The following is a 27,714-nucleotide window of genomic DNA, read 5'->3' on the forward strand; positions in this document are numbered from 1 at the left end:
TCCCACAAACAAAGTTCATCATAATCAATAGATTTTGGAATAATAATAAATTCCACAATTGGATGAGTTTAAAAAATATGTTCCTGTGCTGAGATAATCTTATAAATGTGCCCCTGCTGTGTGCTGTGTAATGGCTGTGTCTGACCATACAGGGACATGGTCTGATCATACCGCAGCTCCTGGGCAGGGGAAGAAGCAAAAAAGTATACAGATATTACAGCACAGGACTGCAAATAATTATTTCTATGAGGTAAATCATTTTTAAAACAAGCAGGGAAATAATTTAACTCACAAAAATAATCAGTTGTGACCCCCTGCTGTGCTGTCTGTATACTCTGTTTTGCTTCCCCCTGTCCAGGAGCTGTGGTATGATCAGACCATGCTCCTGTACGGTCAGACACGGCCATTACACAGTACACAGCAGAGGCACATTTATAAGATTGTCTCAACACAGGAACATTTTTTTAACACATTCAATCGTGGAAATTATTCTTATTCTAAGATATATTGAATAAAATGAACTTTAAAATTAAGTTATTAGAAAATCCTTTTAAGGTCCTATCTGTAGAATGTATATGTATAGTAATACTCACCCAGGGGCGGTCCCGCTGCTGGTCCGGTCAAATGGGTGTCTCAGGTCCGCTTCGGCGCCTCCTAGCTTCATTCCATGACGTCTGTTATGGTTCTCAATGGCAAGAGAACATAGCCCAGCAAACATAAGAACTAGCTCTTGGAAGGATGGAAACTAAACTGACCATGAACTAAACCTGCCGCACAACTAACAGTAGCCGGGTAGCGTAGCCTGCGTTTTATCCCTAGACGCCCAGCGCCGGCCGGAGGACTAACTAATCCTGGCAGAGGAAAATATAGTCCTGGCTCACCTCTAGAGAAATTTCCCCGAAAGGCAGACAGAGGCCCCCACAAATATTGGCGGTGATTTTAGATGAAATGACAAACGTAGTATGAAAATAGGTTTAGCAAAATTGAGGTCCGCTTACTAGATAGCAGGAAGACAGAAAGGGCACTTTCATGGTCAGCTGAAAACCCTATCAAAACACCATCCTGAAATTACTTTAAGACTCTAGTATTAACTCATAACATCAGAGTGGCAATTTCAGATCACAAGAGCTTTCCAGACACAGAAACGAAACTACAGCTGTGAACTGGAACAAAATGCAAAAACAAACAAGGACTAAAGTCCAACTTAGCTGGGAGTTGTCTAGCAGCAGGAACATGCACAGAAAGGCTTCTGATTACAATGTTGACCGGCATGGAAGTGACAGAGGAGCAAGGCTAAATAGCGACTCCCACATCCTGATGGAAACAGGTGAACAGAGAGGATGATGCACACCAGTTCAATTCCACCAGTGGCCACCGGGGGAGCCCAAAATCCAATTTCACAACAGTACCCCCCCTCAAGGAGGGGGCACCGAACCCTCACCAGAACCACCAGGGCGATCAGGATGAGCCCTATGAAAGGCACGGACCAAATCGGAGGCATGAACATCAGAGGCAGTCACCCAAGAATTATCCTCCTGACCGTATCCCTTCCATTTGACCAGATACTGGAGTTTCCGTCTGGAAACACGGGAGTCCAAGATTTTTTCCACAACGTACTCCAACTCGCCCTCAACCAACACCGGAGCAGGAGGCTCAACGGAAGGCACAACCGGTACCTCATACCTGCGCAATAATGACCGATGAAAAACATTATGAATAGAAAAAGATGCAGGGAGGTCCAAACGGAAGGACACAGGGTTAAGAATCTCCAATATCTTGTACGGGCCGATGAACCGAGGCTTAAACTTGGGAGAAGAAACCCTCATAGGGACAAAACGAGAAGACAACCACACCAAGTCCCCAACACAAAGCCGAGGACCAACCCGACGCCGGCGGTTGGCAAAAAGCTGAGTCTTCTCCTGGGACAACTTCAAATTGTCCACTACCTGCCCCCAAATCTGATGCAACCTCTCCACCACAGCATCCACTCCAGGACAATCCGAAGATTCCACCTGACCAGAAGAAAATCGAGGATGAAACCCCGAATTACAGAAAAAGGGAGACACCAAGGTGGCAGAGCTGGCCCGATTATTGAGGGCAAACTCCGCTAAAGGCAAAAAAGCAACCCAATCATCCTGATCTGCAGACACAAAACACCTCAAATATGTCTCCAAGGTCTGATTCGTCCGCTCGGTCTGGCCATTAGTCTGAGGATGGAAAGCAGACGAGAAAGACAAATCTATGCCCATCCTAGCACAGAATGCTCGCCAAAATCTAGACACGAATTGGGTACCTCTGTCAGAAACGATATTCTCCGGAATACCATGCAAACGGACCACATTTTGAAAAAACAGAGGAACCAACTCGGAAGAAGAAGGCAACTTAGGCAGGGGAACCAAATGGACCATCTTAGAGAAACGATCACACACAACCCAGATGACAGACATCTTCTGAGAAACAGGAAGATCCGAAATAAAATCCATCGAGATGTGCGTCCAGGGCCTCTTCGGGATAGGCAAGGGCAACAACAATCCACTAGCCCGAGAACAACAAGGCTTGGCCCGAGCACAAACGTCACAAGACTGCACAAAGCCTCGCACATCTCGAGACAGGGAAGGCCACCAGAAGGACCTTGCCACCAAATCCCTGGTACCAAAGATTCCAGGATGACCTGCCAACGCAGAAGAATGAACCTCAGAAATGACTTTACTGGTCCAATCATCAGGAACAAACAGTCTACCAGGTGGGCAACGATCAGGTCTATCCGCCTGAAACTCCTGCAAGGCCCGCCGCAGGTCTGGAGAAACGGCAGACAATATCACTCCATCCTTAAGGATACCTGTAGGTTCAGAATTACCAGGGGAGTCAGGCTCAAAACTCCTAGAAAGGGCATCCGCCTTAACATTCTTAGAACCCGGCAGGTAGGACACCACAAAATTAAACCGAGAGAAAAACAACGACCAGCGCGCCTGTCTAGGATTCAGGCGTCTGGCGGACTCAAGATAAATTAGATTTTTGTGGTCAGTCAATACCACCACCTGATGTCTAGCCCCCTCAAGCCAATGACGCCACTCCTCAAAAGCCCACTTCATGGCCAAAAGCTCCCGATTCCCAACATCATAATTCCGCTCGGCGGGCGAAAATTTACGCGAGAAAAAAGCACAAGGTCTCATCACGGAGCAATCGGAACTTCTCTGCGACAAAACCGCCCCAGCTCCGATTTCAGAAGCGTCGACCTCAACCTGAAAAGGAAGAGCAACATCAGGCTGACGCAACACAGGGGCGGAAGAAAAGCGGCGCTTAAGCTCCCGAAAGGCCTCCACAGCAGCAGGGGACCAATCAGCAACATCAGCACCCTTCTTAGTCAAATCAGTCAATGGTTTAACAACATCAGAAAAACCAGCAATAAATCGATGATAAAAGTTAGCAAAGCCCAAAAATTTCTGAAGACTCTTAAGAGAAGAGGGTTGCGTCCAATCACAAATAGCCTGAACCTTGACAGGATCCATCTCGATGGAAGAGGGGGAAAAAATATATCCCAAAAAGGAAATCTTTTGAACCCCAAAAACGCACTTAGAACCCTTCACACACAAGGAATTAGACCGCAAAACCTGAAAAACCCTCCTGACATGAGAGTCCCAGTCATCCGAAAAAATCAAAATATCATCCAAATACACAATCATAAATTTATCCAAATAATCACGGAAAATGTCATGCATAGAGGACTGAAAGACTGAAGGGGCATTTGAAAGACCAAAAGGCATCACCAAATACTCAAAGTGGCCCTCGGGCGTATTAAATGCGGTTTTCCACTCATCCCCCTGCTTAATTCGCACCAAATTATACGCCCCACGGAGATCTATCTTAGAGAACCACTTGGCCCCCTTTATGCGAGCAAACAAATCAGTCAGCAGTGGCAACGGATATTGATATTTAACCGTGATTTTATTCAAAAGCCGATAATCAATGCACGGCCTTAAAGAGCCATCTTTCTTAGCCACAAAGAAAAAACCGGCTCCTAAGGGAGATGACGAAGGACGAATATGTCCCTTTTCCAAGGACTCCTTTATATATTCTCGCATAGCAGCATGTTCAGGCACAGACAGATTAAATAAACGACCCTTAGGGTATTTACTACCCGGAATCAAATCTATGGCACAATCGCACTCCCGGTGCGGAGGTAATGAACCAAGCTTAGGTTCTTCAAAAACGTCACGATATTCAGTCAAGAATTCAGGAATCTCAGAGGGAATAGATGATGAAATGGAAACCACAGGTACGTCCCCATGCGTCCCCTTACATCCCCAGCTTAACACAGACATAGCTTTCCAGTCAAGGACTGGGTTATGAGATTGCAGCCATGGCAATCCAAGCACCAACACATCATGTAGGTTATACAGCACAAGAAAGCGAATAATCTCCTGGTGATCCGGATTAATCCGCATAGTTACTTGTGTCCAGTATTGTGGTTTATTGCTAGCCAATGGGGTGGAGTCAATCCCCTTCAGGGGTATAGGAGTTTCAAGAGGCTCCAAATCATACCCACAGCGTTTGGCAAAGGACCAATCCATAAGACTCAAAGCGGCGCCAGAGTCGACATAGGCATCCGCGGTAATAGATGATAAAGAACAAATCAGGGTCACAGATAGAATAAACTTAGACTGTAAAGTGCCAATTGAAACAGACTTATCAAGCTTCTTAGTACGCTTAGAGCATGCTGATATAACATGAGTTGAATCACCGCAATAGAAGCACAACCCATTTTTTCGTCTAAAATTCTGCCGTTCACTTCTGGACAGAATTCTATCACATTGCATATTCTCTGGCGTCTTCTCAGTAGACACCGCCAAATGGTGCACAGGTTTGCGCTCCCGCAGACGCCTATCGATCTGGATAGCCATTGTCATGGACTCATTCAGACCCGCAGGCACAGGGAACCCCACCATAACATCCTTAATGGCATCAGAGAGACCCTCTCTGAAATTCGCCGCCAGGGCGCACTCATTCCACTGAGTAAGCACAGCCCATTTACGGAATTTCTGGCAGTATATTTCAGCTTCGTCTTGCCCCTGAGATGGGGACATCAAGGCCTTTTCCGCCTGAAGTTCTAACTGAGGTTCCTCATAAAGCAACCCCAAGGCCAGAAAAAACGCATCCACATTGAGCAACGCAGGATCCCCTGGAGCCAATGCAAAAGCCCAATCCTGAGGGTCGCCCCGGAGCAAGGAAATCACAATCCTGACCTGCTGAGCAGGATCTCCAGCAGAGCGAGATTTCAGGGACAAAAACAACTTGCAATTATTTTTGAAATTTTGAAAGCAAGATCTATTCCCCGAGAAAAATTCAGGCAAAGGAATTCTAGGTTCAGATATAGGAACATGAACAACAAAATCTTGTAAATTTTGAACTTTCGTGGTGAGATTATTCAAACCTGCAGCTAAACTCTGAATATCCATTTTAAACAGGTGAACACAGAGCCATTCCAGGATTAGAAGGAGAGAGAGAGAGAAAGGCTGCAATATAGGCAGACTTGCAAGAGATTCAATTACAAGCACACTCAGAACTGAGAGAAAAAAAAAAAAAAAAAAAATCTTCAGCAGACTTCTCTTTTCTCTCCTTTCTCTGTCAATTAATTTAACCCTTCCGGCCGGTCAAACTGTTATGGTTCTCAATGGCAAGAGAACATAGCCCAGCAAACATAAGAACTAGCTCTTGGAAGGATGGAAACTAAACTGACCATGAACTAAACCTGCCGCACAACTAACAGTAGCCGGGTAGCGTAGCCTGCGTTTTATCCCTAGACGCCCAGCGCCGGCCGGAGGACTAACTAATCCTGGCAGAGGAAAATATAGTCCTGGCTCACCTCTAGAGAAATTTCCCCGAAAGGCAGACAGAGGCCCCCACAAATATTGGCGGTGATTTTAGATGAAATGACAAACGTAGTATGAAAATAGGTTTAGCAAAATTGAGGTCCGCTTACTAGATAGCAGGAAGACAGAAAGGGCACTTTCATGGTCAGCTGAAAACCCTATCAAAACACCATCCTGAAATTACTTTAAGACTCTAGTATTAACTCATAACATCAGAGTGGCAATTTCAGATCACAAGAGCTTTCCAGACACAGAAACGAAACTACAGCTGTGAACTGGCACAAAATGCAAAAACAAACAAGGACTAAAGTCCAACTTAGCTGGGAGTTGTCTAGCAGCAGGAACATGCACAGAAAGGCTTCTGATTACAATGTTGACCGGCATGGAAGTGACAGAGGAGCAAGGCTAAATAGCGACTCCCACATCCTGATGGAAACAGGTGAACAGAGAGGATGATGCACACCAGTTCAATTCCACCAGTGGCCACCGGGGGAGCCCAAAATCCAATTTCACAACAGACGTCCTCTTCTGGTCTTCACGCCGCGGCTCCGGCACAGGCCTACTTTGTCTGCCCTGTTGAGGGCAGAGCAAAGTACTGCAGTGCGCAGGTGCTGGGCCTCTCTGACCTTTCCGGCGCCTGCGCACTGCAGTACTTTGCTCTGCCCTCAACAGGACATACAAAGTACACCTGCACCGGAGCCGCGGCATGAAGACCAGAAGAGGACAGCATCGTAAGAAGATGGGAGGTGCTGTACCGGACCTGAAACGCCCATCGGAGCGGGACCGCCCCTGGGTGAGTATAATCTAACCTCTTTTTCTTATCTTTCAGGATACATCTTGGCTTATCTACAGCATTACAGAATGCTGTAGATAAGCCCCTGATGCCGGTGAGCTTACCTCACCATCGATTTTGGGGGTAACAGGTTCCCTTTAAATTAAAGGGAACCTATCAGGACCCCGTGCCCCCAGAACCACCAGCAGTTGTGTCTGCATATATAAACCACTCCATAACAGCCAATGCATTACATTACACACATAAACAGATTTTTACAAAAAGTATTTCTAAAGTCTGTTTATGATATGTAAATAAGAACTTTGACTACTCAAGGGGGCGTCATTCTCCCATTCTAGTCAGCCACTTAGCATGTTATCACGCCCCTGTGGGTATGATAACATAACTTACAGGTGTCATCGTCATCGCTAGCGCTATACTTACCTTGCGCATGTGCACTGCTTCTTCCCCTCTCATCATTGAGCCTTTAAAGCTAGCTGTATGCGTTCTAGCTTCAGAGAGGCACATTACAATTGATCGAAAGTGCAGAAACTTCCAATCATGCACAGTGTGCCCTTCTGAAGCTGGGACGCATACACCCAGCTCCAGAGGATCAATGATGAGAGGGGAAGAAGCCATGCCCATGTGCAAGGTAAGTATAGCACTAGCGATGACGCCGGTGCTTGTAGGTTACGTTATCACGCTCAGAGGGGCGTGATAACATGCTAAGTGGCTGACTAGTCTTGGGACACTAACGCCCCATTGACTAGTCAAAGCCCTTATTTACATATCATAAATGGACTTTAGAAATACTTTTTCTAAAGATGTGTTTATGCGTGTAATGCAATACAAGGACTGTTAGGCAGGGTTTTTACATATGCAGACACAACTGCTGGTGGTTCTGGGGGCACGGGGGACCTGACAGGTTCCCTTTAATACTAAAGATTTGGAGGCCCTTTTTTGTTTATTGCTTATTTTGTAGTATGCATTTGAGGAGGAGGGCACCATCCTAGGTCAAGCACCAATATCCACCCATCTTTCCCTAACAAAGGTTTAATTATGAGCTATGAATGGTTTCCTTTCACTTTGCAAGTTCATATGAGTCCTGACTTTGCATGCAGAGAGATGAGACACATATAAAAGGTACACCTTATCCTGGTTGGATGTATTTTGCACTATTTGATCAGAAAGTGTGCACATTTTGCACTGGTTTAGCATTCATAGAGAGATAGCTATAGGCTGATTGTAGCATTTTCTGATCTGGTTCTAAAACCAATCACGTGGAACAAACAATTAATGATCAATTCTTACAATAGTTTTCCCTCTGTTGCTCCAGAAGGAAAGAAATACCAGTTGGAAGGATACATGGAAACATAAAAATTGTCAACATATTTTTACACCAATCAAAATAAAAAAGGCATTTGTAGTGATTTGAGCTGAAGGCATTAAAAGATGCAACACCTCTATAGAGGATCTTTCACCAAATTTTTCATGTTGAACTTGACACATGATGTAATAGTGGCTACAGAGAGGAAAAAAATTTTTTTTTTCATTTCACCTCTCCATTGTGGAGATATTAGCAATAAAAATATTTGCCACGTAATGAGGTCACTTTTTATAAGTCCAAGTGGGTGTTCACTGGGATGTATATTTCTTCTCCATGTGTGATGCTAACCAATCAAGCAGGCAGCAACACTCAAAGAAAAGAAGAATACGTCTTCACAGACTGAGATGTATATTGTCAGACAGCCCTGATCTCCTGGTCCAACTTTATGCATGTTTAGATAGCCCAGACAACTCACACCTTTCAGATAAGGTCCCTGGGTAGGAAGGAGCAGTACAGATGAGTTTAGTTGTATCACATTACAGACCCTTCCATCAGCTCTCCTCCTCTCATAGCACTGTCACCTTTGCCGTACTGCCCTTTCCCCACACTAAACACTGCCCGTCCCGAGATGTGTCACTATCACACTTATGTCTGTTGTGCTAACTTGTACTTGCTCTGCATTGAGTCTAAATACATCTAACGCAGGAGTCCAGAACAGCCAGGTTACTACTGTGTGAGATATAATGACAGCCCTGATCTTACTGTCTGAGGAATTACAAGTTGTTTCCATACAACAGATATAAGTGCGATACTGCCACAACTTTATAATCATGAAGGCTGATATAAACGTTTGAAATGTGACACAGCTAAACAAAGCTGCACTGCCCCTCACCCCACACTGACTCCTGCAGGAGATTTAACCAGGAGATTAGAGCTGCATCATTATATCTCACATACAAAAGCTTGCTCTAAACCAGGGATGGGGAACCTCAGGCCCAGGACCTTTTATAAGGCCCCCGAGCAGATTCTCAGGGACCGCATTCTTGGGCAGGGAGCTGTATTTTGATTGCCACCAGCTCATTAATTTCTTCCTGCTCTGTGAGCACACACATGCAGTGTTCACTACTGAACACTGAAGGGCATGCGATGGAAGCTTACGTCCTGACACCAGTGCCAGAGTCAGGATGGACTTTGTGGGCAGAGTTTGTACGGCCCCCGGAGGATGGTATAAATATCCACATGGCCCTTGGCAGAAAAAAAGATTCCCCACCCCTGCTCTAAACTATGGTGGGCATGTGGTTTCTTCCTTGTCTTGATTGCCTGCTTATGATTGGTCAGCACACCACAGGGGAGAAGATGTACATACCCCCAGGGAAAACTGTGTGATACCCCACGTGAGCTTAAAAAAAAGTTAACTCATCAGGTGTCTAAATACTTTGATTGTTAATATCTCCACAACAGAGAGGTGAAAGTAAAAAAAAATGTTTAATACCGCTTGTAGCTACTATTAAATTGTTCACCCAGTTCAACATGAAAGGGTCAAAGGTCATTTTTAAAAAGTAGCTGTAGTTTCAGGAGAACTTGCAGCAGAATGTCTGTACATGTCTCTAGCTCCTCCTCCTCACCTCTCTATACAACGTTATGAGCAGCAACTGTCATCAGCCCAGGAAAAGAAAAAACAACATTTCTCTGATGAGATATAATTCAGTTTCTTATTTTCTTGTGTACTATCAATGAATGGAAAAAAATAAAACAATGGTTACTCTTTAAATACATTTGGTACATTTTTAATATTCTAATGTCCCTGTCACAGGAATGTATATTCACTCCACTGAGAGAATTGGATCCATTATGTTAATGACACTCCAATCAAACTCTGATCTGAGTATCAGCTTAGTGAAGATAAGAGAATTGTAGCTCAAGTGAGGAGAAGATGGAGAACACAATTTCTTCCTACACTAATTATGAAATAAAAAGAATCCTAGGCAGCATTCAGAGTACATAAATGTATATTATAGTACGGGGTGACTCACTACTTTACCTGAATTGCTGTAACTTCTAAAAGAGCGGTCGACCGTACTGAAATTTGGACTGTACATACTTTGGCTGTACCGCCGCCATTTTGCTTTGCAGGAGTGTAAGTGTAGCTGCACGACACTTACACTCTGCAAATACGGCTTTCCTGGGCATAGAGATCTGCGGTCAGCATCCGACCCTATACTTTACATTGAGCTGCTCCCTGCTGTGATGTGGCCACGCCCCCTGAGCCGTCCACACCACAGCAGAGGCAGGAGATCGGCGCCATCTTTCTGGAGCTCACAGTGCATCTGTGAGCTCCAGTTTCCCAGTATAATCGCTGGAGCCCTGTGGTTATAGGAGGAGGAGGAGACCAAGGACAGGAGGGAGAAAGGACTCAGCAGCGGAGCAGTGAAGTATCAGTGGGGGAGGGGGAGAGGCAATCTAATCCTATCCTTTGTGATGCTGACTCTGAGCACTGTATCTCCTCCCATGTGTGTTACTGTGCTGACTGTGTATCTACTCCTCTCCTGTGTGATACTGTCTGCTGAGCCATGCATCTAATCCTATCCTGTGTGATACTGACTGAGCCATGTATCTAATCCTACCCTGTGTAATACTGTGCTGAGATGTGTATCTAATCCTGTCCTGTGTGATACTGTGTACTGAGATGAGTATCTAATCCTCTCCTGTGTGATACTGTATGCTGAGCCATGTATCTAATCCTACTTGTGTGATACTGTCTGCTGAGCCATGTATCTAATCCTGTCCTGTGTGATACTGACTGAGCCGTGTATCTAATCCTCTCCTGTGTGATACTGTCTGCTGAGCCATGTATCTAATCCTCTCCTGTGTGATACTGTCTGTTGAGCCATGTATCTAATCCTAACCTGTGTGATAATGTGCTGAGATGTGTATCTAATCCTGTCCTGTGTGATACTGTGTGCTGAGACGTGTATCTAATCCTCTCCTGTGTGATGCTGTCTGCTGAGGCATGTATCTAATCCTCTCCTGTGTGATGCTGTCTGCTGAGCCATGTATCTAATCCTAACCTGTGTGATAATGTGCTGAGATGTGTATCTAATCCTCTCCTGTGTGATGCTGTCTGCTGAGGCATGTATCTAATCCTCTCCTGTGTGATGCTGTCTGCTGAGCCATGTATTTAATCCTAACCTGTATGATAATGTGCTGAGATGTGTATCTAATCCTATCCTGTGTGATACTGTCTGCTGAGCCGTGTATCTAATCCTCTCCTGTGTGATGCTGTCTGCTGAGGCATGTATCTAATCCTCTCCTGTGTGATGCTGTCTGCTGAGCCATGTATCTAATCCTGTCCTGTGTGATACTGACTGAGCCATGTATCTAATCCTCTCCTGTGTGATACTGTCTGCTGAGCTGTGTATCTTATCCTATCCTGTGTGATACTGACTGAGCCGTGTATCTAATGCTCTCCTGTGTGATACTGTCTGCTGAGCCATGTATCTAATCCTATCCTGTGTGATACTGTCTGCTGAGCCGTGTATCTAATCCTCTCCTGTGTGATGCTGTCTGCTGAGCCATGTATCTAATCCTGTCCTGTGTGATACTGACTGAGCTGTGTATCTAATCCTCTTCTGTGTGATACTGTCTGCTGAGCCGTGTATCTAATCCTATCCTGTATGATACTGACTGAGCTGTGTATCTAATCCTCTCCTATGCACTCCTCTCCCCCTGTTATGTGTGATCTATATGGCGGTATTATGTGTGATCTATATGGCGGTATTATGTGAGAACACTGGCGGTATTATGTGAGATCTATATGGCGGTATTATGTGTGAAGTATATGGCGGTATTATGTGAGATCTATATGGCGGCATTATGTATGAAGTATATGGCGGTATTATGTGTGAAGTATATGGCGGTATTATGTGTGAAGTATATGGTGGTATTATGTGTGCTCTATGTGGTGGTATTATGTGAGATCTATATGTCGGTATTATGTGAGAACACTATTGCGTCGTTATTTGCGATCTATATGATGGTATTATGTGAGAACTATAGGACAGTATTATGTGTGATCTATATGGCGGTATTATGTGAGAACACTACGGCAGTATTATCTTCAGAAAGGGGACCCAATCTAGGGTGGTTCTGGTTGAGCAGCTGCACACGGGTCTGGGGTAATAGAGGGGGCAGCATGACCTCCAGTTAGGTGCAGCTGAAGAGAGGGGTCTCATTTTTATCGTTACTATGTGGCTACATTTCCCCCCAGCGTCACCCTGACTGCACCTGTCGCCTTGCTTTCAGTCATTGCCAGGACAGGATCTGAGGAGGGGAATGGGGTCTTTGCATGCAATGTCTGGATCAGAACAGGCCATCAATCCACAGAAATGTTTCCTGGATTTCTGTGGAGCAGACAAGCAGACGTTCCATCCATGTGTATAAAAGACAGCGTCCATGTACAATCGCTGGCGAGTCCGCACACCAAACATGGTGCCCCCCATAGACCTGCACACTGCTCTCCTGAAATACTCTGTGCTGCTGTCACCCTGCTCCCTCCACCATATATCTCCCAGAATCCTTGCTGCCTGCCATCCTCTGTGACTGTCTATTTGTCAGTATAACTCTGCAGTCACCAGCAAAATGGCTGCTCACTGGGTTCCTGAATATCATCCGCTCTTATCCCTTAGGCCAGTCTCACATGTCCAGATAATTCCGGTACCTGAGAAATCGGTACCGGAGTTATCCGTGTCTGTGTGCTCACGTGGCACATCAGTGTGGCACACGAGCGGCAGCCGTGTGCCGCCCGTGTGCCGCCTGAGGACCACACAGACCGTGCAGGAGAGACAGCACTACAGTAAGTGCTGTCCCCTGCATGTGGTGCTGAAGGCGGCATTCATCCCTTCTGTCCTGCTCGGCTGAAAGCAGCGCTTGCAGAACAGAAGAGATGAAAAATGACGTTTTTTTTTCTTTAAAAATAAAGTTTGGGGGTCACCTCCCGCCTACCACTCCTCCCCACCCCCTGTGCGCCCCCCCCCCCCGCTTGCAGAGAAATACTCACCCAGCTCCCGCGATGCCTCCTCTCAGCGCCGGCTGCTTGTCCTGTGTGAGCGGTCATGTGGTACCGCTCATTACAGTGATGAACATGCGGCTCCACCCCTATGGGAGGTGGAGCTGCATATTGAAGCTTACTATTGAGGCGGGAAGTGACCCCCAAACTTTATTTTTAAAGAAGAAAAAAAAACTAAACATCATTTTTTATCTCTTCTGTTCTGCAAGTGCAGCTTTCAGCTGAGCAGGACAGAAGAGATGAATGCCGCCTTCAGCACCACAAGCAGGGGGGACAGCGCTTACTGTAGCACTGTTTCTCCTGCGGGCGGTACGTGCACACGGAGGAGAGTGCACACTGTTCTCCATGTGCATGTGTGCGGGACGATTTGCGGACCGTGCTGCCGGAGAAAAGCGGACATGTCTCCGAGTTTTGCACACGGACACCCGGTCCATGAAAACACGGAGACATGTGCATAGACCCATTCATTTGAATGGGTCTACGTGTATAAGTTTCTCCAGTACGTGAGAAAACTGTCACTGCACGTACCGGAGCCACTGATGTGTGAAACCGGCCTTGGCAAACACCCAGAAGGGGAGGAGAGGAGTGACATCACACACGTCAGCAGACTCCGCCCATAATTACTGCAGTGCAGTAATGTGAGCTAGTTGTACACTAGGTTTTTTGTCAAATTTCAGTAGCTGCTCCCCCTAGTGTTTAAAAGTGGAAATGCCACACCTTTTAAAATGATTTTTCATACTTTACTAAATTATAAACAAATGATAATATTTTTTAAGAAAATTTCTTTTCTTAATTTTAATTCTTTACATTTTTTCAATCACTGGGAAAAAAATTTTTGGGATGGCACCTTCCCTTTAAGAAGTGAGAGTGTAATGAACCTCAGCTAGAGCAAAGAGAAACATCTTCATGCTGAGTGGCACCGTCGACTTTTCACCCCATCGGACGTCATCACTATGAGATAGATTTGCCACGCATCTTTCTAGGTTTCCTCTGCCCTATCCATGAATATCACCATGTCGTCAGCATATAAACTGATGGTATCCTCACGACCCGCTATATCTATACCCTTAATGTCAGGGGAAGATCTTATACGTATTGCCATTGCCTCCATTGTGAGAGCAAAAAGAGCTGGAGAAAGGGGGCACCCTTGACAGGTCCCCCTATATAATGAGAAGGACTCAGAAATAGAGTTATTTACAATTATACGGGCTTTAGGTTTCATGTATAGTATATTGATCCATTTCAGAAATGTATCCCCAAAACCATACCTCTGTAAGCATGCTGACAGAAAGGGCCATTCACGAGAATCAAAGGCTACATCTTTCTATGTTGATAGTTTGTGTGTGGAGCTTACATTTCACTCCTGCTGAATTAATTCTTCATTTGTTAACAATGTACAGATACAGTATGGAGGAGCATATTTTCATTGTGAAAACTTATTGGAAAACTGAGTTGTTAAAGAGGTGTCAAAGTGAGCTTCTAAAGCATTTGAAGGTTGAAATCCACTGTCCAAGCCACGTATTCTGTCATTGGAGAGTAAGCTGGAATGTACAGGAACATTATTGGATATATATGATGGAGGATGTCTGAAAATGTGTGTAGAAACAATTTAAGATGTGAAACAGTGACTTCTGGAATCTCCTTGTTGCACAGACTTTCCCAGGAGACAGGCATGTCGTATTACACATGTCAACAAGTAGCCAATAAAGGTCGTGTTCACCCGTAAAAAGTCACTGTCATTCACCAATTGAAAGGGCCACACCAAGAGAAAAGCCTCAAATATGACAGGCACTTTGAAAAAACCTATAGCGAGAAATTCAGGCTATGACCCCTGACGGAATACATTCAATAATATGGAATGGTGCGTGCAGGCGTGCTTGGATGCGAATGGTGAACATTTTCAACACCTGCTTTAAAAGATCAGTTTCTTATGAACCAAAGTATGTGCAGTCCAAATTGCAGTACAATAGATCATCTCTTTTAAAAGGTACACCAATTTTGGGGGTAAAGTAGTGAGTGAATCAGCCTGTATGGTACGATACATTAGTTTATTTTTTTTATTTTAGGTTTTGCCATATTAATTAATAGTGGTCACACATATTCAACTTACCCTATTAAAGAGTAGAGTAATGCTATTTATGGAACTTGTTGATTGAGCATTTGCAGTCTGTGCTACATTTACAGAAATAAGCCAGCTGTCATCCTGTTAATTAAAAAAAGTATTTGTAAGTATTCATGCAAAATAGGTATGTTTTCAGTAGAAATTATGAAACCGCAGATCTATATGATGCTTGTCTCATGTGAATAAAATTAACCCCTTAGTGACCAAGTCAATTTTGACCTTAATGACCAAGCCATATTTTACAATTCTGACCACTGTCACTTTATGAGCAAATAACTTTGGAATGCTTCAATGGATCCCACTGATTCTGAGACTGTGTTTTCAAGACATATTGTACTCCTTAACAGTGGTAAAAAATTTTTCAATATGACTTGCGTTTATTTATGAAAAAAAATTAAATTTGCCAAACATTTTTAACATTTTGCAATTTTCACATTTTTAATTGTTGTGCCCTTAAATCAGATTGATATGTCACACAAAATAGTTAATAAATAACATTTCCCACATATCTACTTTACATTAGCACAATTTTGGAAACTATTTTTTGTCAGAAAGTTAGAAGGGTTAAAAGTTGGCCAGCGATTTCTCAGTTTTCCAACAACATTTTAGGTACCACATCACATTTGAAGTGACTTTCAGAGGCCTATATGACACAATATATCGAAAAAAGACACAATTCTAAAATCTGTACCCCTCACAGTGCTCGAATCCACATACAAAAAGTTTATTAACCCTTCAGTTGCTTCACGAGAACTGAAACAATGTGGATGGAAAAAATGGGCATTTGACTTTTTTCACTAAAAATTTACTGACCCAAATGTTTTTATTTTCACAAGGGTAACATGAGAAAATGGGTGTTAGGGCTAGCGGAACGCACCGAGTAAATATAGATGTTTATTGTTATTGGTGCGTTCGCAGCCCGGGGTCCACCGTGCAGGAGGAACCTGCTGCTAGTGAATGGTGGCACTATTTGGCAGTATAGGCTAGCTCTGTTACTTCACAGCATAGCCATGAAAGGAAAGCACTGTGCCCTGTTAGACTCACAGGAGCACAAGCTAACTGCTGAACTGATAGCAGTCAGTAATCATGCAAGCACACAATCTCCTCACCGGAGGTGCCGGTATTCTAGGTGCGTATTTCAGCCGGGTCCCTGAATACAAACACACAATCTCCTCACCGGAGGTGCCGGTATTCTAGGGGCTTATTTCAGCCGGGTCCCTGAATACAATCACACATAACCACACTGGCGCAAAGCACATAACTTGGATTGATACTAGCTCATGGCCATACGGTCATGCAAACCTTTTATAGCTGCAGCAAGTACAGGACCTTCCCAGAAGGACCAATGGGAGGCTGCCACAGAAGTTGAGTACCTTCAGGACCTTCCTAGAGGACCAATGGGATTAGCTGCAGTATCTAAGCATGTGACCCTTGATCTCCAATGAGAGATCTTACCCTGGGCATACTCAGAATGGGAAAAGCAGGACTTAGTCCCAAAAACATCTGCTCACCGCTGCCCAGTACTGGCTACAATGGCAGAAGCTGGAAAGACAGCAGTAACCCTTTGCACAGAGTCAGACTGAGCGAGATGCTGGGATCAACGTCTCCGCTGAGCAGACACCACTGTGGCAGGAGAAGAATGGGAGACCGCAGCGGAGATGGCTCGAGATTCCCCCTGTGCAGAGGCGGGAACTCGACCCCTAACATTGGGTGAAAAAATTTGTTGTGCAATTTCTACAGAGCACGCTTATACCACATATGTGGGGGAAATCCACTGTTTTCAGAATGGAAGGAGAACCGTTTGACTTTTTGAGCATAAAATTGGCTGAAATTGAGAGCAGACACCTTGTTGTATTTGGAGAGCCCCTAATGTCCCTAAACAGTAGAAACCAAGCACAAATTACCCCATTTTGGAAACTACACCTCTCATGGATTTTATCCAGGGGTATAGAGAGCATTTTGAACCTACAGGTACGATGCAAAATTTACTAACATTAGATTGTCATCTTGAATATGTCGTCATTAGTGTTGAGCATGAGTGCTCGCTACTCACGCTTGCATCGGGTGCTCGGGTATGCACCAGATATCATAGGTATTGAGTGACATAGAAAGTACGGAAAGATATCCAGCTTCGGAAACAAAATAAAAAATCTTTATTTATATAGCTTAAAATGAGAAACAAAGCTGTTGGACAATTATGTCGGTAATACTGGAGGAAGAGTGCCTGAAACAACTGGATGCGTTTCGAACACGTGGAGTGTTCTTAAACTTCAGTTTCATTGTGAGTGTCTAGTATGTTATTTTATCTTTAATGGTTTCAAACACTCCAATTAATTAATACTTATTATTGAGATATTAATATGGTTTCAATCAGTTTATTATATAATATTCAGTATAGCCTTTCTGTATGGAGTTCGCAGAAGGTCATTGAAACTTGTTCAACCACATAGTCAATTGTCCAGTGAGAGCATATAACCAGTTTTTGCACACTCATCTAACAAAGGAATGTAAATGACCAGTAATTTGTTTATCTATTAACAAAGGATTGTTGACATTCAAAGATGAGAGCTACCTGATTAGATATTTCCAGGAGATGTTTATCCTAATTGGAGGCAGTTTCAGTCTCCAGTACACTTACCTTGGGAAATAAAGCCTTTAGAGAAGTTTAAATGTACAGTTGTTTAACATATAAAAAGAGAACTGAATTTTAGTAAGGACAGACAGACAGATGGAAGAGAGATGAGGAGATACATAGACAGAGAGAGACAAGCCTGATTTACTTCTACCATAATGATGTAATGTATATAATGTTATTTTACTGTTTTTAGTGACTGTATTTTCTTATTATTTATTAGGTAAATTCATTTTTGTTTATTCAATTTTCGTGTGAGCATTTATTTATTCATCACAATTCCTAGAATCCTTAACAAGACAAAGTTGTGTCAGAAGTGGGATTGTTTTGAATAAAAATGTTTGCAAAATTGAATAAGTTTGCTAGGAATAAGAAAGCAGTTGAGTGTCAGATCCTAGCCAGAATGGGTGTTATCAGGATCGTGGACCCCAAAGGCACAGGAATGTAATACGTATATGGAGGAACAGCATTTACCAAATCCCCAGGATGTGGCTGCCAAATTTGATCACTCAAGTTATGATTCAAAAGAGCAGAAATCAGCAGCAGGCGTCAGATGGGTATGTGTCCAGGCACTTCAAAGTTTGCAGGAGGAGACTGATAACTTGCGTTTAGAGCTGCTAACGGATATAGAGCAAAGGATCAGCTTGCAATCAGCCTTGAAAGACCAAGTAAAACAGCATCACAATATGCAAAGGAGTTTTGAAGCTTATGTAGTAAAAAATGTGAATAAGAATAAGTGCAGGAGACAGCAGCCAGTGTCAGCTATTCATACTACACAGATTACAACTATAATTGCACACGAGAAATGGTCAGATTTGCTAGAATGAGATGGCTCTGACAGTGAGACAAATGAGGAAGAAAGGCATGCCAGACCTATTGTAATAACAAAACCTAGGAGAGAAGTCACACAGCATAGTGGAGATAGGATGGATGCAGGAAATTCAGCTGTTGGAGCACAAGCCGCCATGACAGAGGAAACTAGGAATTATACCACAGGAGAGTTAACAGAATTAGCTACCAGATACAGGCAGCAAGCAGGAGAGCATTTGTTAACATGGATTCTCAGATTATGGGATCAGGGAGCTGATACTATAATTTTGAACTGTCTTGAGGCAGTAGGAATTGGTAGTATTTGTGTTGATCCTATGTTACGTCTAAAAGTAAGACGTGCAAGGGACACTGCAGATAATTTTTCCCTATAGCATTTCGTGAGGGATTCTGTGGCACAAATGTATGACACTCCTATTGAATTAATACACAAACACGATTGGAGTATCTTGCAGACGGAATTCAGAGATTGACAGAAATCGAGTGCATAGGTGGTATAACTCGCAATCCTTTGCCAGATTTGAATGATCACTTTGCTGTTGTTGAGAATTGGAAGGGACCAGATGCTGCAATGCAGACAGTATTGATGAAGAATAAGTTCATAGAGGGTGCCCCAGCTGCTTACAAATCCCCATTATTTACCATGTTTAGTGCGCTTATGGGAAATTCCACTACTGTCTACACAGCATGCAATTTAATCTCCCAGTTATCTGCTCTAGAGAAAGCAAAAGTGTAAAAAAATTTCACTGTAGAGAGTAGATCAGGAAAGGAGAAAACAGGATGATACCCAAATTAGAAAGAGCAGGAAGGAGTTGTTTTGTGACCTGATAGCAAGTGGAGTTCCATTCCAGGAGATAGATGGGATCTCTACTAGTGACCTGCTCAGAAGATGGCAAGATCTGAGGAGAAAAGGCAAACTGCAAATCGCTAAGCTTAGGAGGGTGGGAACAAATGAGATAAGGGATTGGAAAGATAGAGGTGGGACACCTGATGACAAAGTCCCTACTGCAACCACCCCTTTCACTCCTCCAATACCATGTCCTTATTCTCTCATGGACTAATCTTAATTGCAGATTTTAAGATAAAAGTTGCGGAACATTCTATGAGAATCGTGTTTGAACATTTTTGCCATTTTTGATATCTAATGATTTTTGTTTTCGTTCTAGAGTTGTTTTTTTTAAGAAGAGAAATATCCCTGTAAGCATACTATGTTGTATGCCCTGGCTGAGATATATGATAAATTTGGTTTGATCTTGGTGATGCATAAATGTGCATTTCTCATTTTAGGGTTTGTAATACCTTCCAATTGACATACCACTGTCACTTGGTGCTAGACTTTGATGTTTTTAAATGGCAAAAGATCACAACAGATGCAAGATGACTCTATGTGAAAGCCATGTGAAAGAGGCATACAAGGAAAAGAGGGAGTGAAAGACAGACAATGAATTTAAGACAAGTGAGATGACTGATAATATCATGGGGTTGACTAAAGTAATAGATGACTTAATGACGTATTTGTACTACATGTTGTTTGTCACTGTATGTGTTTGTGCAACCCCTGTAAAGGCTGAGTAACACATAACGATATCGTTAACGATATCGTTGCAACGTCACGCTTTTGGTGACGTAGCAATGATCCCGCTAACGATCTCGTTATGTGTGACAGCGACCAACGATCAGGCCCCTGCTGGGAGATCATTGGTCGTTGGGGAATGATCAGGACCATTTTTTGGTCGCTGATCACCCGCTGTCATCGCTGGATCGGCGTGTGTGACGCCGATCCAGCGATGTGCTCACTTGTAACCAGGGTAAATATCGGGTTACTAAGCGCAGGGCCGCGCTTAGTAACCCGATATTTACCCTGGTTACCATTGTAAAAGTTAAAAAAAAAAACAGTACATACTCACATTCTGATGTCTGTCACGTCCCCCGGTGTCCACAGGGTTAAAACTGCTTTCAGCAGGAGCGCTGCTAATGCACGCGCTGCTGCCTAGAGCTTCCCTGCACTGACTGTGTCAGCGCCGGCCTTAAAGCAGAGCACAGCGGTGACGTCACCGCTGTTACTGCCGGTGCTGACACATTCAGTGCAGGGAAGCTCTTGGCAGCAGCGCGTGCATTAGCAGCGCTCTTGCCGAAAGCAGTTTTAACCCTGTGGACGCCGGCGGGGGACGTGACAGACATCAGAATGTGAGTATGTAGTGTTTTTTTTGTTTACTTTTACAATGGTAACCAGGGTAAATATCGGGTTACTAAGCGCTGCCCTGCACTTAGTAACCCGATGTTTACCCTGGTTACCCGGGTGCTGCAGGGGGACTTCGGCATCGTTGAAGACAGTTTCAACGATGCCGAAGTCGTTCCCCTGATCGTTGGTCGCTGGAGAGAGCTGTCTGTGTGACAGCTCCTGTTATGATCCTTAGTGGTTGAGGATCACAAATTACTCCAGCTAAGTAACAAACATAGGACAAGCTCTAGGGAGGTGGCAAGCTGGACTGACCGCAAATCTGAACCTAACCAAACACACTAGAAGTAGCCGGTGAACGTGCCTGAATTCCTAGACGTCTTGAGCCAGCCTAAGGAACTAACTACCCCTAGAGAGAAAGAAAGACCTCTCTTGCCTCCAGAGAAATAATCTCCAAAGATATAGAAGCCCCCAACAAATAATAACGGTGAGGTAAGAGGAAGGCACATACACAGGGGTGAAAGCAGATTCAGCAAATGAGGCCCACTAATACTAGATAGCAGAAAATAGAAAAGGGAATCTATGCGGTCAGTAAAAAACCCTTACAAAATATCCACTCTGAGATTTCAAGAACCCCCACACCAAATAACGGTGTGGGGGGAGAAACTCAGTCCCCTAGAGCAACCAGCAAGTGAAGAAATCACATTTTAGCGAGCTGGACTAAAAACATAATGAACACTGATAATCAAAAAATGATCAAACAAAAACTTAGCTTGTCTTGGAGAGACTGGGAGCAAGGTAGACACACGGAATCTGAAGAGCACTGAATACATTGATAGCAGGCAAGGAACTGAGTATCCAGGTGGGCTATATAGAAAACCAACCAAGGATAACGAACCAGCTGATGAAGCCAACCTGCAGAAAGAACACTACACAGTACCGCTTGTGACTAGTGTTGAGCATTCCGATACTGCAAGTATCGGGTATCGGCCGATACTTGCTGTATCGGAATTTCCGATACCGAGATCCGATACTTTTGTGGTATCGGGTATCGGGTATCGCAACAACATTAATGTAATAATGTGTAAAAAAGAGAATTAAAATAAAAAATATCGCTATACTCACCTGTCCGACGCAGCCGGGACCTCAGCGAGGGAACCGGCAGCGTTGTTTGTTTAAATTTCGCGCTTTTACTTGGTTACGTGAAGTCCCGGCTTGTGATTGGTCAGGGCGGCCATGTTGCCGGGACGCGGACCAATCACAGCAAGCCGTGACGAAATTACGTCACGGCTTGCTGTGATTGGTCCGCGTCCCGGCAACATGGCCGCCATTAACCAATCACAAGCCGTGACGTCACGGGAGGCTGGACATGCGCGTATTTTGAAAAGCGCGCGTGTCCAGCCTCCAGTGACGTCCCGGCAACATGGCCGCCATTAACCAATCACAAGCCGGGACGTCACAGGAGGCTGGACATGCGCGTATTTTGAAAAGCGCGCATGTCCAGCCTCCAGTGACGTCCCGGCAACATGGCCGCCATTAACCAATCACAAGCCGGGACGTCACGGGAGGCTGGACATGCGCGTATTTTGAAAAGCGCGCGTGTCCAGCCTCCAGTGACGTCCCGGCAACATGGCCGCCATTAACCAATCACAAGCCGGGACGTCACGGGAGGCTGGACATGCGCGTATTTTGAAAAGCGCGCGTGTCCAGCCTCCAGTGACGTCCCGGCAACATGGCCGCCATTAACCAATCACAAGCCGGGACGTCACTGGAGGCTGGACACGCGCGCTTTTCAAAATACGCGCATGTCCAGCCTCCCGTGACGTCACGGCTTGTGATTGGTTAATGGCGGCCATGTTGCCGGGACGCGGACCAATCACAGCAAGCCGTGACGTAATTTCGTCACGGCTTGCTGTGATTGGTCCGCGTCCCGGCAACATGGCCGCCCTGACCAATCACAAGCCGGGACTTCACGTAACCAAGTAAAAGCGCGAATTTTAAACAAACAACGCTGCCGGTTCCCTCGCTGAGGTCCCGGCTGCGTCGGACAGGTGAGTATAGCGATATTTTTTATTTTAATTCTTTATTTTACACATTAATATGGTTCCCAGGGCCTGAAGGAGAGTTTCCTCTCCTTCAGACCCTGGGAACCATCAGGAATACCGTCCGATACTTGAGTCCCATTGACTTGTATTGGTATCGGGTATCGGTATCGGATTGGATCCGATACTTTGCCGGTATCGGCCGATACTTTCCGATACCGATACTTTCAAGTATCGGACGGTATCGCTCAACACTACTTGTGACCACTAGAGGGAGCCCAGAAATAGAGTTCACAACAGTACCCCCCCCTTGAGGAGGGGGTCACCGAACCCTCATCAAGACCCCCAGGGCGATCAGGACGGGCTGCGTGGAAGGCGCGAACCAAATCGGCCGCATGAACATCAGAGGCAACAACCCAGGAATTATCCTCCTGACCATAGCCCTTCTACTTAACCAGATACTGAAGTCTCCGTCTAGAGATACGAGAATCCAAAATCTTCTCCACCACGTACTCCAATTTGCCCTCAACCAGCACCGGAGCAGGAGGCTCAACAGAAGGAACCACAGGTACCACATACCTCCGCAACAAAGACCTATGGAACACATTATGGATGGCAAATGATGCCGGGAGATCCAAACGAAAAGACACCGGGTTAAGGATTTCCAAGATCTTATAAGGACCGATGAAGCGAGGCTTAAACTTAGGAGACGAGACCTTCATAGGAACATACCGAGAAGACAGCCACACCAAATCCCCAACACGAAGTCGGGGACCCACACCGCGGCGGCGGTTGGCAAAGCGCTGAGCCCTCTCCTGTGACAATTTCAGATTGTCCACCACATGGCTCCAAATCTGCTGCAACCTATCCACCACAGAATCCACCCCAGGACAGTCAGAAGACTCAACCTGACCCGAGGAAAAACGAGGATGGAAACCAGAATTGCAGAAAAAAGGCGAAACCAAGGTAGCAAAACTAGCCCGATTATTAAGGGCAAACTCGGCCAATGGCAAAAAAGTCACCCAATCATCCTGATCAGCAGAAACAAAACATCTCAAATAAGTCTCCAACGTCTGATTAGTTTGCTCGGTTTGGCCATTAGTCTGAGGATGGAAGGCCGACGAAAAAGACAAATCAATGCCCATCTTAGCACAAAAAGTTTGCCAAAACCTGGGCACAAACTGGGATCCTCTATCCGACACAATATTTTCAGGAATGCCGTGCAAGCGAACCACATTCTGAAAAAATACAGGAACCAAATCGGAGGAGGAAGGCAGCTTAGGCAAGGGCACCAAATGGACCATCTTGGAAAAATGATCACACACCACCCAGATGACAGACATTCTCTGAGATACTGGCAGATCCGAAATAAAATCCATGGAGATGTGCGTCCAAGGCCTTTTCGGGACAGGCAAAGGCAAAAGCAACCCGCTGGCACGAGAACAGCAAGGCTTAGCCTGAGCACAAATCCCACAAGACTGCACAAAGGAACGCACATCCCGCGACAAGGAAGGCCACCAGAAGGACCTAGCCACCAAATCTCTGGTACCAAAAATCCCAGGATGACCCGCCAACACCGAAGAATGAACCTCGGAAATAACTCTGCTGGTCCATCTATCCGGGACAAACAGTCTCTCTGGTGGACAACGGTCAGGTCTATCCGCCTGAAATTTCTGCAGCACTCGTCGCAAATCTGGAGAAATGGCAGACAAAATCACTCCCTCTCTAAGAATACCAGCCGGCTCAGAAACTCCCGGAGAGTCAGGCACAAAGCTCCTAGAAAGTGCATCAGCTTTCACGTTCTTCGAACCAGGCAGGTATGAGACCACGAAATTGAAACGGGAGAAAAACAACGACCAACGAGCCTGTCTAGGATTAAGGCGCTTGGCCGACTCGAGGTAAATCAGATTTTTGTGATCAGTCAGGACCACCACACGATGTCTAGCTCCCTCTAGCCAATGACGCCACTCCTCAAATGCCCACTTCATAGCCAACAACTCCCGATTACCAACATCATAATTTCGCTCGGCAGGCGAAAACTTTCTTGAAAAGAAAGCACACGGCTTCATCACAGAGCCCTCAGAACTTCTCTGTGACAAAACAGCCCCTGCTCCAATCTCGGAAGCATCAACCTCGACGTGAAAGGGGAGAGAGACATCTGGCTGACATAAGACTGGAGCTGAAGAAAACCGGTGCTTAAGCTCCCGAAAGGCCTCCACGGCCGCAGGAGACCAATTAGTAACATCAGAGCCCTTCCTGGTCAAATCCATCAAAGGTTTAACCACGCTAGAAAAATTAGCAATGAAACGACGGTAAAAATTAGCAAAACCCAAGAACTTCTGAAGACTCTTAACAGACGTGGGCTGAGTCCAGTCATGAATAGCCTGGACCTTGACTGGGTCCATCTCCACAGCAGAAGGAGAAAAAATAAAACCCAAAAAGGAGACCTTCTGTACTCCGAAGAGGCATTTTGAGCCCTTCACAAATAAAGCATTGGCACGCAGGACCTGAAACACCATCCTGACCTGCTTCACATGGGACTCCCAATCATCAGAAAAGACCAAAATGTCATCCAGATAAACAATCATAAATTTATCCAGATATTCTCGGAAAATGTCATGCATGAAGGACTGAAACACAGAAGGAGCATTAGAGAGTCCAAAAGGCATCACCAAGTACTCAAAATGGCCTTCGGGCGTATTAAATGCTGTTTTCCATTCATCTCCCTGCTTAATGCGCACAAGATTATACGCACCACGGAGATCTATCTTGGTGAACCAACTGGCACCCTTAATCCGAGCAAACAAATCAGATAATAGTGGCAAAGGATACTGAAATTTGACTGTAATTTTATTCAGAAGGCGATAATCTATACACGGTCTCAAAGAACCGTCCTTCTTGGCCACAAAAAAGAATCCTGCACCAAGAGGGGAAGAGGATGGGCGAATATGTCCCTTCTCCAAAGACTCCTTTATATAACTCCGCATCGCGGCATGCTCTGGTATAGACAAATTAAAAAGTCATCCCTTAGGGAATTTACTACCAGGAATTAAATTTATAGCACAGTCACAATCCCTATGAGGGGGCAGGGCACTGGACCTGGGCTCATCAAATACATCCTGGTAGTCAGACAAAAACTCAGGGACCTCAGAAGGAGTGGAAGAAGCAATAGACACCAATGGAGTATCGCCATGAATTCCCTGACAACCCCAACTAGACATAGACATAGCTTTCCAATCTAAAACTGGATTATGAGCCTGCAACCATGGCAGACCCAAAACGACAACATCATGTAAATTATGCAGAACAAGAAAGCAAATCACCTCCTGATGAACGGGAGTCATGCACATGGTCATTTGCATCCAATACTGAGGTTTATTCTCAGCCAATGGCGTAGCATCAATTCCCCTCAGAGGAATAGGAAATTCCAAAGGCTCCAGGACAAAACCACAGTGCCTGGCAAATGACAAATCCATCAGATTCAGGGCAGCACCCGAATCCACAAAGGCCATAACCGAGTAGGACGACAAAGAACAAATCAAAGTAACAGACAAAATAAACTTAGGCTGTATAGTACCAATGGTGACAGGTTTAGCGACCTTTTTTAAGCGTTTAGAGCATGCTGAGATAACATGAGCAGAATCACCACAGTAAAAGCACAACCCATTTTGACGTCTATGACTTTGTCGCTCAATTCTGGTCAGAGTTCGATCACATTGCATAGACTCAGGTCTCTGTTCAGAAAATACCGCCAAAGGATGAGCAGATCTGCGCTCCCGCAAACGCCGATCAACCTGAATGGCTAAAGCCATAGAATCACTCAGACTTGTAGGGGTGGGGAACCCCACCATAACATCCTTAATGGCTTCAGAAAGACCTTCTCTGAAATTTGCAGCCAGGGCACACTCATTCCATTGAGTAAGCACTGACCATTTCCGAAATTTTTGACAATACACCTCTGCTTCATCCTGCCCTTGAGAAAGGGCCAGCAACGCTTTTTCTGCCTGATTCTCAAGATTAGGCTCCTCATAAAGCAGTCCAAGAGCTAGAAAAAACGCATCCACATTAGAAGTCAGAGTCTGAACATCCATGTCTGCAGCTGAGCTCAAAACCACCCAGAGTTCAAGGGGATGAAAGAAGCTAAACAGACTGCAGCAAAGGAAAAGCGGGAGGAAGGAAAAAAAAAAATGTACTCAGGTCTTTTTTTTATCCCACTTCTGCGATGCATTAAACACTTTTTGGCCTGCTATACTGTTATGATCCTTAGTGGTTGAGGATCACAAATTACTCCAGCTAAGTAACAAACATAGGACAAGCTCTAGGGAGGTGGCAAGCTGGACTGACCGCAAATCTGAACCTAACCAAACACACTAGAAGTAGCCGGTGAACGTGCCTGAATTCCTAGACGTCTCGAGCCAGCCTAAGGAACTAACTACCCCTAGAGAGAAAGAAAGACCTCTCTTGCCTCCAGAGAAATAATCCCCAAAGATATAGAAGCCCCCAACAAATAATAACGGTGAGGTAAGAGGAAGGCACATACACAGGGGTGAAAGCAGATTCAGCAAATGAGGCCCACTAATACTAGATAGCAGAAAATAGAAAAGGGAATCTATGCGGTCAGTAAAAAACCCTTACAAAATATCCACTCTGAGATTTCAAGAACCCCCACACCAACTAACGGTGTGGGGGGAGAAACTCAGTCCCCTAGAGCAACCAGCAAGTGAAGAAATCACATTTTAGCGAGCTGGACTAAAAACATAATGAACACTGATAATCAAAAAATGATCAAACAAAAACTTAGCTTGTCTTGGAGAGACTGGGAGCAAGGTAGACACACGGAATCTGAAGAGCACTGAATACATTGATAGCAGGCAAGG

The 27,714-nt window shown here is 44.8% G+C and overlaps 1 protein-coding gene across 1 annotated transcript in view; it reads right to left on the bottom strand.

The window, feature by feature from the left end:
- MUC19 (mucin 19, oligomeric) overlaps window positions 1–27,714 on the bottom strand; it is a 763,086-nt gene that overhangs the window by 501,819 nt on the left and 233,553 nt on the right. Inside the window, exon 18 of the mRNA XM_077264813.1 lies at window positions 15,145–15,237. Coding sequence (XP_077120928.1) covers window positions 15,145–15,237 — 93 coding nt within the window. The remainder of the gene's footprint in view (window positions 1–15,144; window positions 15,238–27,714) is intronic.

The sequence above is a fragment of the Ranitomeya variabilis genome, chromosome 5, assembly GCF_051348905.1.
Source record: "Ranitomeya variabilis isolate aRanVar5 chromosome 5, aRanVar5.hap1, whole genome shotgun sequence".
Lineage (NCBI taxonomy): Eukaryota > Metazoa > Chordata > Amphibia > Anura > Dendrobatidae > Ranitomeya > Ranitomeya variabilis.